The 13,348-nt window shown below is 24.8% G+C and overlaps 1 protein-coding gene across 2 annotated transcripts; it reads left to right on the top strand.

Moving 5' to 3' along the window:
* LOC117172923 (protein phosphatase 1 regulatory subunit 36-like) lies at positions 1 to 13,127 on the top strand. 2 transcript variants are annotated; one of them, XM_033361221.1, is made up of 6 exons: positions 1 to 166; positions 279 to 411; positions 1,305 to 1,803; positions 12,345 to 12,548; positions 12,630 to 12,844; positions 12,910 to 13,127. In XM_033361221.1, the coding sequence occupies exons 1-6, from the start codon at positions 111 to 113 to the stop codon at positions 13,096 to 13,098; spliced, it is 1,296 nt and encodes a 431-aa protein (XP_033217112.1). In that variant the 5' UTR covers positions 1 to 110; the 3' UTR covers positions 13,099 to 13,127. The 2 variants fall into 2 exon arrangements, with proteins under 2 accessions (XP_033217112.1, XP_033217111.1); XM_033361220.1 differs by having other exon boundaries at positions 276 to 411.
* Positions 13,128 to 13,348: the final 221 nt, after the last annotated feature.

Below are 13,348 nucleotides of genomic sequence, written 5' to 3'. Positions count from 1 at the left end.
ATGGATCCATTTTCTTGTCACCTCAAATAACCTTTAATAAAATTTCAAGACGTTTCCGAATATTATGTTTTATTTAGCCACAAGTGAATATTTTTGAAATTAAAAAAAAAATGGGAGAGAGAAAATTTGTGTGGGATGAATTTCATGAAGGAATAACTCTCTTCGGGTAAGGATTTCTGGACGATTTAAGATCTAGAAGTGTGGTATTCTAAATGAAGTTTAATTTTCGTCTTTTGAATCAATTCAAAAATTCGGACTATTTTTTTCATGGCAAGAAGAATTACAAAGCAGGAAGACGAGCAGAAAAATATTAAAGGAAGACCATCATATATTAAAAATGAAGCTAGAATTTTTTGTCCGCATTCCTACCTAGTGCTCAATTTTCAAGAATCGTTGAATCCAACCGAAGAGGTACTTTTTCTGAAAAATTAAAAAAAATGTTTGTGTATATATATATATAGGGTGGACACGCTGGGGCTTCCATACGCGGCGAGTTGAATGCTACCCGAATTGCATAACAGCAGGGCAGAAGCCATTATACAGGGGTATTTTCATATTTCGCGCCTTTAAAATTTCATTTGGATCGGCCATTCGGTCAAGTCCGTGCATCTTCGGATCAAGTTTATGATAGTTTCCATGGTTGCATTCGAAACTTCAAACGGATACAAGAGTCAAAACAATATAGGTTATGTTATATAGTAATTACAAATAATAAAAGTGTTTAATTAATAATGAAGTGAGACATGTGAACTGAGAATTAAACGTAATTTTTTTCTTTGATAATAACATTATAGAATAGCTGCTCAGTGACAAATAGTATAATATAGTAATAATATTCTGCGCTTCCAGTGGGCGAAGAGTGAATGGTGTTTAACGCTTATTTTTACTGCATAAAAAAAGGTATCTTATGAATAGACAGGATATGTTTTAAATAAAGTGAATGAAATATTACATGCGTAAACTTTAAATTGACATTGCCTATATTTACTGACAGCGACTAGGGCAAACAGGTGAATCTCAACATAACCGCTTGAGGTTTTGAACGCAACCATGAAACTCTCAAAAACTTAATCCGAAGATGCACGGACTTGGCCGAATGGCCGATCCGAATGTAACTTTAAAGGCGCGAAATATGAAAATACCCCTGTAAAATGGCTTCTCTCCTGCTATTGTGCAATTCGGTTGGCATTCAACTTGTCATGTATGTAAGCCCCAGCGTGTCCACCCTGTATGTATATATATATATATATATATATATGTGTGTGTGTGTGTGTGTGATTAGGTAATTAAACCAATTATTGTAGATGAAGTTCAAGAGACATTTTATGAGAAAAATCACACCCATGGAACCGGATATTATTATTCTTCAGGATATCAAGAATCTCGTTTTGTACTTAATAACCCGTCAACTCAGTGTGGAATTTATTCAGTTTTTTCACAGACCAATAGTCGATCGATTTTTGAGAGCTCTTATTATTTATTTTCAATTTTTCACCGAAACTTGGGAAGAATTGATGGAGACGAGAAATGCGACTGAGAAAAAAGCGGAAAATCCTTTAACGAGAGGAAGTGCCTTGAAAAGAGCTGATGACTTAAATTGTTTGCGTTGCATTTTGGGTAAAGAGTATTCAAACATAATTACTGGAGGTGAAAATGGGGCTCGTTACCATCACATGATGGCGGGTGAAAAATCTCTAATTCAGTCCCAAAATGAAAAAGATTTACGAATTTTTGAAACGCTGATTGGGGTTTCTCATCGAGTTGTATGGATTGCTCTCAAGCGGCAATATTTTCACTTAATAGGTAATTCAAATTATTTATTCAGGGTGCTCGAAGCTCAGGGAAATTCTGGAAATTACTGTAATTTCAGGAATTTTGCAAAAAAGTAGCAAAATTCGGGGAATTTATGTCAGAAGTTTAAGTAACTGTCAAGAATAATTTGGGATGCCACGCAGGTACTTTTATTCGCTTTTTTTTAAATTAATTTTTAGTCACTTTTTAAATTGAAAATAACATTTTAGTCACTTTTCTTTCAGTAAATTAAACCATGGGATTTTAAGGTATTTTTAAACATTTTCACAAAGTTTTCGAGAACTTCCAAACATTTAAAGGAATTTTAAAATAGTTCAAAAGATTGGAAATATTTTAGGGTATTTTTTACAGATTCCAAAGAATTTTTAATATGTTTCAATCATTTAAAGGGTTTCCAATAAACTTAAAAGATTTTAGGGCAATACAAAATTTCAAGGTTCAATAATTTTTAAATAAATTTCAATCATTTTGAGCCATGTAAAAGGATTTTAGAGTATTTTTAAATATTCCGTGGAGTTTTCAAGAGCCTTAAAAAGTTTCTAGGGATGTACAGATATTAAAAAAATTTTGGAATATTTAAAGGTATTTGAAAAGATTCCAAGGACTTTTTAATAGAGTTCAATAATCTTAAGGAATGTGAAAGAATTTTAGGGTATATTTAATAATTCTGTTGAATTTTCAAAAGTTTTTAAAAGTTTCTAAGGAGTTCAAATGATTTTAGGGTATTTGTAAGAATGTCAAGGAATTGTCATGAACCGTAAAAAATTTCTGGAATGAAATAATTCAGATATTCCAATAACTTAAAATATCTTAGGTGATTTCAAAAAATATCAATGAGTTTTCAACAGCTTAAAAAAAGTTTTAAACGATTTCGAAATATTTAAAAGTATTTGAAAGAATTAAAAATATTTTCTAGTATTTAAAAAGATTCCAACAAAATTTGAATAGATTTCAATACTTGGAAGGAATTTCACAGGTTTTTGGGGTATTTTTAAAATTCCATGGAATTTTCAAGAACTATAAAAAGTTTAAAGAGGTTATAAAATGTTTCAAAGCATTTGATATGTGTTAGGGTATATAAAAAGATTCCAAGGAATCTTTAATAGATTTCAATCTTTAATAAGTTTCAAGGGATTTAAAATGATTTTAAGGCAATTTAAAAAATTTCAAGGAATTTTCAAGAGCCGTACAAAATTTCAATATTGAAATAATTTAGAGATTCCAACAAGCTTGAAATATTTCAGGAGATTAAAAAAATATCATTGAATTTTCAACACCTTAAAAAAAGTTTCAAACGATTTGGAAATATTTAAAAGTATTTCAAAGAATTAAAAACATTATTGGTTATTTAAAAATATTCTAACAAAATTTTAATAGATTTCAATAATTTGAAGGAATTTCCCAGGATTTTGGGGAATTTTAAAAATTCTATGGAATATTTAAGAGCTTTAAAAAGTTTCAAGGTATGTACACAAATTTTTAAAATTTTGAAATACTTAAGGGTATTTTTAAAGATTCCAATAATTTGAAGGGATTTTGAAGAATTGAAAAGATTTTAAGGTATTTTTTTATATTCCACGGGATTTTCAAGAGCTTTAAAAAATTTCAACAAATGTAAATATATCTCGAAGGATTGGAAATATTTTAGGGTATTTGAAAAGATTCCAAGGAACATTTGATAGGTAGCAATAATTCAAAGGATTTCCAATAAACTTGAGACATGTCAAGGTTTTTTAAAAAGTATTTCCAAGAAATCTTGAACGTTTCAAACTCCTTCGAAATATTGTAGGGCATTTAAAAATATTTCAGTAGATTTCTAATAAATTTCTATAATTTAAAAAAAAGTAAAACGAATTTAGGGTATATTTATATATTCTATTGAATTTTCAAAAGCTTTTAAAAGTTTCAAGGGATTTCAAATTATTTGGAATATTCTATGTTATTTTAAAACATTCTAAGGAATCTTTAATAGTGTGATAATTTGAAGGGATATTAAAGGATTTCAACGATTTTAGGGTATTTTAAAAATTATCAAGGAATTTTCAAGAGCCGTAAAAAATTTCATGATTAAAATAATTCAGATATCCCAATAAGCTTGAAATATTTTAGGAGATTCAAAAAAATATCAATGAATTTTCAACACCTTAAAAAAAGTTTCAAAAGATTTTGAAATATTTAAAAGTATTTCAAAGAGTTTCAAATATTTTCGGGTATTTAAAAATATATCTACAAAATTCTTATATATTTCAATAATAGAATGAAATTTCAGAGTATTTTGGGGTGTTTCTAAGCATTCCATGGAATTTTCAAGAAATTAAAAAAGTTTGAAAAGATTTGAAAAAGTTTCAAAGTATTTGGAATATTTTAGAGTATTTTATAAGATTCCTACAAATTTTTAAGAAATTTCAATAATTTTAAGAGATTTCAATGAATTAAAAAATCTTTTAGTTTTGTTTAAAATTGCAAGAAAATTTTAAGAGCTTTAAAAAGTCTCAAGGGATTTAAAAAGATATCAAAGAATTCGATACATTTTAGGGTTTTTAAAAAAATCATACCAAGAAATTTGTAATAGATGTCAATAATTTAAAAAAGGTTTAAAGAATTTTGGGGTATTTAAAAAATTCCATGAAATTTTTAAGAGCTCCAAAAAGTTTCGAGGGATTTCACCAAATTTCTAAATATTTGGAATATTTTCGGGTATTTTGAAAGATTCCGAAGAATTTTCAATATAATTCAAAGTGCTTACAATAAACGTGAAAAACTTCTGGATAAAAAAAATTCCAAGGAATTTTCTAGAGCTTTGAAAAGTTTCAAAGAAATTTGAAATATTTTGAATATTTCCTAGTATTTTAAAAGATTCGGAAGAATTTTCAATATAATTTAATAGTTCAAAATGCTTGCAATAAACTTGAAAAACTTAAGGTCATTAAAAAAAAATTTCAAGGAATTTTCTAGAGCTTTGAAAAGTTTCAAAGATTTTTGAAATGTTTGGAATATTTTATGGTATTGTTAAAGATTCGAAAGAATTTTGAATAGATTTAAATAATTCTAAGGGCTTTTAATAAACTTTAAAGATTTTAGGGCATTACAACAAATTCCAAGGAGTTTTTAAAAGTTTTACAAAGTTTGAAAAGATTTAAAAATATTTAAAATATTTTAGGGTATTTTAACAGGTTAAAAAGGATTTTCAATAGGTTTAAATAATTCAAAGGGTTTCCAATAAACTTAAAAGATTTTAGGGTATTTAAAAAATTCTAAGATTCAATAATTTTGAGGAATGTAAAGGGATTTTACGGTATTTTTAAATATTCTGTGGAGTTTTTAAGAGACTGAAAAAGTTTCAAGGAATATTCAAATATTTTTAAAATTTTGGAATATTTAAGGGTATTTTTAAAGATTCCCAAGTAACCTTTAATGGATTTCAATAATTTGAATTGTTGATAGGTTTCAATAAATCAAAGAGCTTCCACTCTTTGGAATTTTTTTTTAGGGTTTTCAAAATATTTTAGTAATTTTCAAAATAAATTTCAATAATTTTAAGGAATGTAAAAGAATTTTACGGTATATTTAAAAATTCTGTCGAATTTTCAAAAGTTTTTATTAATTTCAATGGATTTAAAATGATTTTAGGGTATATTTAAAAATGTCAAGGAGTTTTCAAGAGCCTTACCAAATTTTCTGGAATAAAATAATTCAGAGATGTTAATAAACTTAAAATACTTTAGGAGATTAAAAAAAAATATAAAGGAATTTTTATCAGCTTAAAAAAGTTTCAAACGATTTCGAAATATTTAATAGTAATTGTAACAATTAAAAATATTTTCGAGTATTTAAAAATATTCCAATAAAATTTTAATATATTTGAATAATTGGAAGAAATTTCACAGGATTTAAGGGTATTTCTAAAAATTCCATGTAATATTTAAGAGCCTTAAAAAGTTTCAAGGTATGTACAAACATTTCAAAAAATTTGGAATATTTAAGGGTATTTTAAAATTTTCCAAAGAATCTCTAATGGATTTCAATAATTTGAAGGAATTTTAAAGGATTGAAAAGATTTTAAGGTCTTTTTTAAAAATTGTTATTCCAAGGAATTTTTGATGGGTTTCAATCATTCATAGGGTTACCAAATAAACTGGAACGATTTCGGGGGTTTTAAAAGAAATTCCAAGAAATATTAAAAGTTTCAAACTCTTTCGAAATATTGTAGGGTATTTTTAAATATTTCAGTAATTTTTTAATACATTTAAATAATTTTGAGGAATGTAAAAGAAATTTAGGGAATATTTAAAAATTCTATTGAATTTTCAAAAGATTTTAAGGGATTTCAAAGGATTTCAACGATTTCGGGGCATTGTTTAAAATGTTAAGGAATTTTCATGAGTTGTACAAAATTTCAAAATTGAATTAATTCAGAGATTCCTGCAAGCATCAAATATTTTAGGAGATTAAAAAAATTATCAATGAATTTTCAGCACCTTAAAAAAGTTTCAAATGATATCGAAATATTTAAAAGTATTTGAAAGAATTAAAAATATTTTTAGATACTTAAATATATTCCAACAAATTTTTAATAGATTTCAATAATTGGAAGAAATTTCACAGGATTTTGGGGTATTTTTAAAATGTCCATGGAATTTTCAAGAACTATAAAAAGTTTAAAGAGATTTTAAAAAGTTTAAAAGTTTTTGGAATATTTTAGGGTATTTTAAAAGATTCCTAGGAATTTTTAATAAATTTCAATAATCTTAAGAGGTTTCAATGGATTACAAAATCTTTCAGAGTATTCTTTAAAATTGTATGAAATTTTTAAGAGAGTCAAAATGTTTCAAGGGATTTCACAAAATTTCGAAATATTTGCAATATTTTAGGGTATTTTAAAAGATTCCGAAGAATATTCAATATAATTCAATAATTCAAAGTGCTTACAATAAACGTGCAAAACTTCAGGATAAAAAAATTCAAAGGAATTTTCTAAAGCTTTGAAAAGTTTCAAAGAATTTTGAAATATTTGCAATATTTTAGGGTATTATTAAAGATTCGAAAGAATTTTGAATATATTTCAATAATTCAAAGGGCTTCCAATAAACTTGAATGATTTTAGAACATTGTAACAAATTCCAAGGAGTTTTTAAAAGTTTTAAAAAGCTTCAAAGGATTTTAAAAGATTTTTAAATATTTAAAATATTTTAGGGTATTTAAAAAGATTCCAAAAATTTTCTAATAGATTTCAATATATTGAAGAAATTTGAAAGGATTTAAGGGAATGCAAACACAAATTCGTTGAAAATGTATGAATTTTATTGAAAATTGATCTTTTTTGTTAGAAAATTACTCTTCATGGTAAAAAATGTAAGATTAACGGATTTTTGAAATGCTGTTTGGGGTTTCTCATATAGTTGTCTGGATTGCTCTCCTGCGGTAATATTTCCAGTTAATAGATATTTCAAATTATTTATTTATAGGGTTTGGAAAAACCTGGAAATAAGTGAAAATTCAGGGTTAAGAAAAAAAGGCAAACAACAGGAAATTTCTGCAAGAAGCAGTTGTTCAAGGAATTTTTAACTGCTTTAAAAAGTTAAAAACGATTTCTGAATATTTAAAAGTATTTCAAAGAATTAAAAATCTTTTTAGGTATTTTTAAATATTCCAACAAAATTTTAATATATTCTAATAATTGGAAGAAAATGCACAGGATTTTGGGGCATTTTTTAAAATTCCATGCAATTTTCAAGAAATTAAAAAAGTTTGAAAAAATTAAAAAAAGTTTAAAGTATTTGAAATATTTTAGGGTATTTTAAAAGATTCTTAGGAATTTTAAATCAATTTTAAGAGATTTCAATTGATTACAAGATCTTTCACAGTATTCATTAAAATTGAAAACAAATCTTAAGAGCTTTAAAAAGTTTCACGGGATTTCCAAAGATTTCAAAGGATTCGAAATATTTTAGGTTAAAAAAAAAAGATTTCAAGAAATTTTTAATAGACTTCAATAATTTCAAGACATTTTGAAGTATTTTAGGATAGTTTTAAAGGCCCCAGGGAATTCTTAAGAGTTTTAAAAAGTTTCAAGGCATTTCAAAAGATTTCAAAATATTTCAATTTTAAACATGAAACTTTTAAAATAATTTCTTTAAAAATTAATTTCAAAAACTGTAAACAATAAAATTTAAAAGATTAACCTTAGAAATTGGAAACTCTAATCTTTTAAAAACGTTTCTATAAAAACTGCAACAATTATACTCTTGTTATTATTATATTATTTATTATTATTCTAAAAGATTCCAATAAATTTTTAATAGATTTCAATGATTCAAAGTGCTTATATAAATTTTCAAAATTAAAGGGCATTTTATAAAATTCCAAGAAATTCTCAAGAGTTTTGAAAATTTTCAAGGGATTTGGAAATGTGATCAAAAGTTTGGGAATAGTTTAGCGTATTATTGAAGATTTTAAAGAATTTTTATTAGATTTCGATAATTTGAAGGAAGTGCACAGGATATGAGGGTATTTTTAAAAATCCCATGGAGTCTTAAGTAGTTTTAAAAAGTTTCAAGGGATTTCTAAATATTTGGAGGATTTTAGGGTATTTTAGAAGAGTTTAAGGAACATTTGATAGATTTAAAGAACTTGAAAGGGGTTCAAAGGATTTCAAAGATTTTAGGTCATTATTAAAAATTCCAAAGAATTTTCAAAAGATATACAAAACTGCAATGGATTTCAAAGAATTTGAAATATTTTTGTGTATTTTTGAAGATTCCAAATAATTTTAAATAGATTTCAATCATCTGAAAGAAACTGTAGACAATACAAATTTTATTATTTTTCTTTAGTTGCTCTGAACATTTACATTTCAAAGATGTTCCCTTAGAAACTGTAAACCATAAAATTTAAAAGATATTTCGTTACAAACTGTGACTTCAAATTCTAAACATATTTTTTTAGAAACTGTAAACTTTAACTTAGATACTACAAATATTATGCTTTAAAAAAATATCTTTAGGAATTGTAAACATTAAAATTTTAATAATGTTACTTTACATACTGTAAACATTGACTGAAAACTTTAAACACGGAAATTTTGATGTTTCTTTAAGAACTGAAAACATTAAAATTGTATAGATGATCCTTTAGGAAGCGCAAACATGAAATTTTAATAGGTTTTTTTTAGAAACTGCAAACATTACAATTTTAAAGATGTTATTTTAGAAACTGTAAGCATTACGTTTTAAAAGAGGCTTTTTTAGAAATTGTAAACCATACAATTTTAAAAATATTTCTTAGAAACTATAAACAGTAAGATTGAAAGGATGTTCCCTTAGAAACTGTGAATATTAAACATTAAACAAAAAAACATAAACATTTAAACATTTAACTTTTTTAATATTTCTTTAAAAACTGTAAAAATTAAAATTTTAATGTTTTCTTAGTTGCTGTTAAAATTGAAATTTGAAAGCTATTTCTTTAGAAACTGGAAACCATAAAATTTAGAAGATGTTTCCTTAGAAACTGCCGAAATCGAACTTTGAACAAAATTTCTTTAGAAATTTTATACATCAATTTTTAATGATGTTACTTAAGAAAATTTAAACATTAACATTTTAATGTTGTTACTTAAGAAACTGCAAACATTAAAACTTTAAAGATGTTACCCAAGAAACTGTAAAAATTAATACTTTAATTATATTACTTTGGAAAATATAAACATTAATATTTTTAAGAAATTTCTTGGGAAACTGTAAAAATTAAATTTTTTAATCTTTCGACTTAGTAACTGTAAACATCAAGTTTTAAATTATGTTTTTTAGAAACTACAAACATTAAACTTTTAACAATGTTTCTTTAGGAACTTTAAACATTAAAATTGTTATGATGTTTCGTTAGAAACTGCAAACGTTGCAATTTTAAGAATGTTACTTTAGATACTGTAAACATTACGTTTAAAAAAATGTTTTTTCAGAAATTGTAAACCATAAAATTTTAAAAATATGTCGTAAGAAAATGTCAACAGTAAAATTGAAAGGATATTTATTCCCTTAGAAACTGTGAATATTAAACTTTCTTAAATGTTTCTTTAGAAACTGTTAACATTGCATTTTCAATGATTTTTTTAGTTTCTGTGGACATTTAAATTTTAAAGCTGTTTCTTTAGACACTGTTAACCATAAAATTTAAAAAATGTTACCTCAGAAACTGCAAAAATCGAATTTTGAACAAAGTTTCTTTAGGAACTGCACACATTAAATTTTTAATGATGTTACTTTATAAACTTTAAATATTAATACTTCAATTATATTTCTTTAGAAAATATAGATATTAATATTTTAAAGATATTTCTTAGAAACTGAAAAAATTAAAAAATTTAATAGTTCGATTTAGAAATTGTAAACATCAAGTTTTAAATAATGTTTTTTAGAAACTGCAAACACTAAATTCTTAACAATGTTCCTTTAGAAACTGTAAACATTACGTTATAAAAGTTTTTTTTAGAAATAGTAAACCATACAATTTTAAAAATATTTCTTAAGAAACTGTAAACATTAAAATTGCAAGTTTTTGTTCAGTTGCTGTTAACATTTAAATATTAGAGCTGTTTCTTTAGAAACTATATACTTTAAACTTTTAATGATGTTACTTTAGAAACTGTAAACATTAAAATTTTTAAGATGTCTCCGAAGAAAATGTAGACATTAACATTTTTAAGATATTTCCTAAGAAACTGACAAAATTAAATTTTGATATATGTTACTTTAGAAACTACAAACATCAAGTGTTAAAAGATATTTTTTTTATAAACTACAATCATTAAAATGTTTAAAATGTTTGTTTAGAAACTGTAAACAATCAAATTTTAATGATTTATCTTTAGTTGCTCTGGACATTTAAATTTTAAAGATATTCCTTTAGAAACTCTGAACCATAAAATTTAAAAGATGTTTCCTTATAAACTGTGACTATTTCCTATTTAAACATATTTCTTTAGAAACTGTAAACATTGCCTTAGATGCTACAAATATTAAACTTTTAAAGATTTTAATTTAGAAATTTTAAACATTAAATTAAAATTTTTTTTTAGAAACTATAAAATATAAAATTTAAAAGATATTTCTTAAGAAACTGTACACAGTAAAATTGAAAGGATGTTCCCTTAGAAACTGTAACCATTAAACTTTGTTTTAATGTTTCTTTAGAAACTGTAAGCATTACAATTTTAATCATTTTTTTCTAGTTGCTGTGAACATTTAAATCTTAAAGCTGTTTCTTTAGATACTGTAAACCATAACATTCAAAACATGTTTTCTTAGATACTGCAAACATTGAAGTTTAAACAAAGTTTCTTAAGAAACTGTATACATTAAATTTTTAATGGTGTAGTTTTAGAAACTGTAAACATTATCATTTTAATGATGTTTCCTTAGGAACTGCAAACATTGCAATTTTATAGATATTTGCTAAGAAACTGTAAACATTAATTTTTTAATGATATATTACTTTAGATGCTATATAAATTAAAACCTTTAAGCTAATTTTTTAGAAACTAAAAAAATTTAATTTTTTAATATTTTACTTTATAAACTGTAAACATCAAGTTTTAAAATATGTTTTTCAGAAACTGCAAACATTAAACTATTAACGATGTTTCTTTAGGAAGGCTAATCATTAAATTGTTATGATGTTACTTTACAAAATTGCAAACATTAAAATTGTAATTATGTTACTTTAGAAACTGTAAACATTAAAATGTTTAAGTTGTCTCCTAAGAAACTGCAAACATTACACTTTTTGAAATGTTTCTCTGGAAAATGTAAACAATAAGATTGTTTTGACGTTACTTTACAAACTGTAAACATTACAATTTTGATGATGTTACTTGGGAAACTGTAAATATTCAATTTTTCAAGATGTTTTCCAAATTACTGTAAACATTAATTTCTTAATGATATTACTTTAGAAAATGCAAACACTAAAATTTTAATGATTTTTCTTCAGTAATTGTAAACATTAGATTTTAACAGGTGTTTTTTTAAAAACTGAAAACAATAAAATTTAACATATGTGCCCTAAGAATGATTAAAAATAATAAACTTTTAAAGCTATTTTTTTAGAACTGCAAATATGATAATTTTGAAGATGTTACTTTAGAAACTGTAAACATTACGCTTTAAAAAATGTTTGTTTAGAAACTGTAAACCATAAAGCTTAAAATATGTTCCCTTAGAAACTGCAAACATTAAACTTTGAACAAAGTTATGTTAGAAACTGTATATATTAAATTTTTAATGATGTTACTTTAGAAACTATAAACATTAATATTTTAATGATGTTGCTTTAGAAACTACAAACATCAAAATTTTTAAGATATTTCTTAAGAAAATGAAAAGATTAATTTTTATACAATGTTACCTTAGAAACTGTAAATGTCAAGTTTTAAAAGATGTTTTTTGATGATTAAACTTTTAAAAACTGCAAACGTTAGAACTTGTAAAAATGTTTCTATAATAACTGTAAACATTAAAAATCTATGTTTTCAGAAATAGAATTACAGAGACTTTTTAGAACAGATGCTTATAATACCGCTGGAAGAAAAAATCCTGGATTTTATAAAAATATTCAAGAGAACGAAATTTTGGAATTGCATGGTCCAAAAATGTTACCAAGAAGGAAACTTCTAAGAAATTCTCCTTTGCCTTATCAAGTCGTCTACACCGAATGTGATTTTCGTCTTTTGGCTCTAGGTGATTTTTTTCCTTGATAGTGATACGATTCAATAAATCTTTAATCAGAAACTTCAATTTCACTTTTGCAAAGCTTTTCAGACGTCTTGAATTCGAAAGATCCCCGTATTAATTACCTACAAAACGCCCTTCTTCTGCATGAAGAAAAATTGACTGAATTTGGAATTGAAGTTGGTATTCTCGGAATGCCCCGTTCAAATTTCGACATTTTTCTACTGCCATTGAAAGAGGGAGAATCTGAGCGACAGAACAACCAAAAATTTGAAGAATATTCACCATTAGGAAAAAAACAGAAGGTTTATATTTCAGTCTTGCAATACTGATAATTTAAAACACTCTAGAAATAATTTATGTCTTATAGCAAGAGAGAAAAATTCCACCTTTTGGATCAGATTTCGAGTTGGACTTCCAATTTCTACCGGAACCAATAATTACAAGTAAAATGAAGAGGTCACGTATGGAAGAAAAGAAAAAGTGGATTGAACGTGTTTTAAGTTATCGTTTAAATAAAAAATTGGATACACCTTCTGCGACAGTGACTTGGGAATAAAATTATATTATATTCTTTTAAAAATAGTTTTGATTTTATTACTATTGCACAACATTTAAGAAATTTCTTCGATTTTTCTTTTGTTTTTAGAAGCTTTACAATTTATAAAAAAGAAGTTGATACATAAAGTGAAAATATACAAGTGAATAAAATAAAGATTCAAAATAAGGAATTAACTTTCACTAGATTTCTTCGTATTTTAATTAATTGTTAAGGATTTTATGTAATTTTTTGAGATTTTATCATACTC

This window comes from Belonocnema kinseyi, chromosome 5, assembly GCF_010883055.1.
Source record: "Belonocnema kinseyi isolate 2016_QV_RU_SX_M_011 chromosome 5, B_treatae_v1, whole genome shotgun sequence".
Taxonomy (NCBI): domain Eukaryota; kingdom Metazoa; phylum Arthropoda; class Insecta; order Hymenoptera; family Cynipidae; genus Belonocnema; species Belonocnema kinseyi.
This window is presented reverse-complemented; position numbering and strand designations above follow the sequence as displayed.

Excerpts from the sequence above, each read along its gene's own strand:
- LOC117172923 (XM_033361220.1), top strand. The coding sequence starts at position 111 with ATGGGAGAGAGAAAATTTGTGTGGGATGAATTTCATGAAGGAATAACT. Across the intron at positions 412-1,304 it reads CGTTGAATCCAACCGAAGAG|ATGAAGTTCAAGAGACATTT; the intron begins GTACTTTTTCTG and ends CAATTATTGTAG. Across the intron at positions 12,549-12,629 it reads TTTTCGTCTTTTGGCTCTAG|ACGTCTTGAATTCGAAAGAT; the intron begins GTGATTTTTTTC and ends AAAGCTTTTCAG.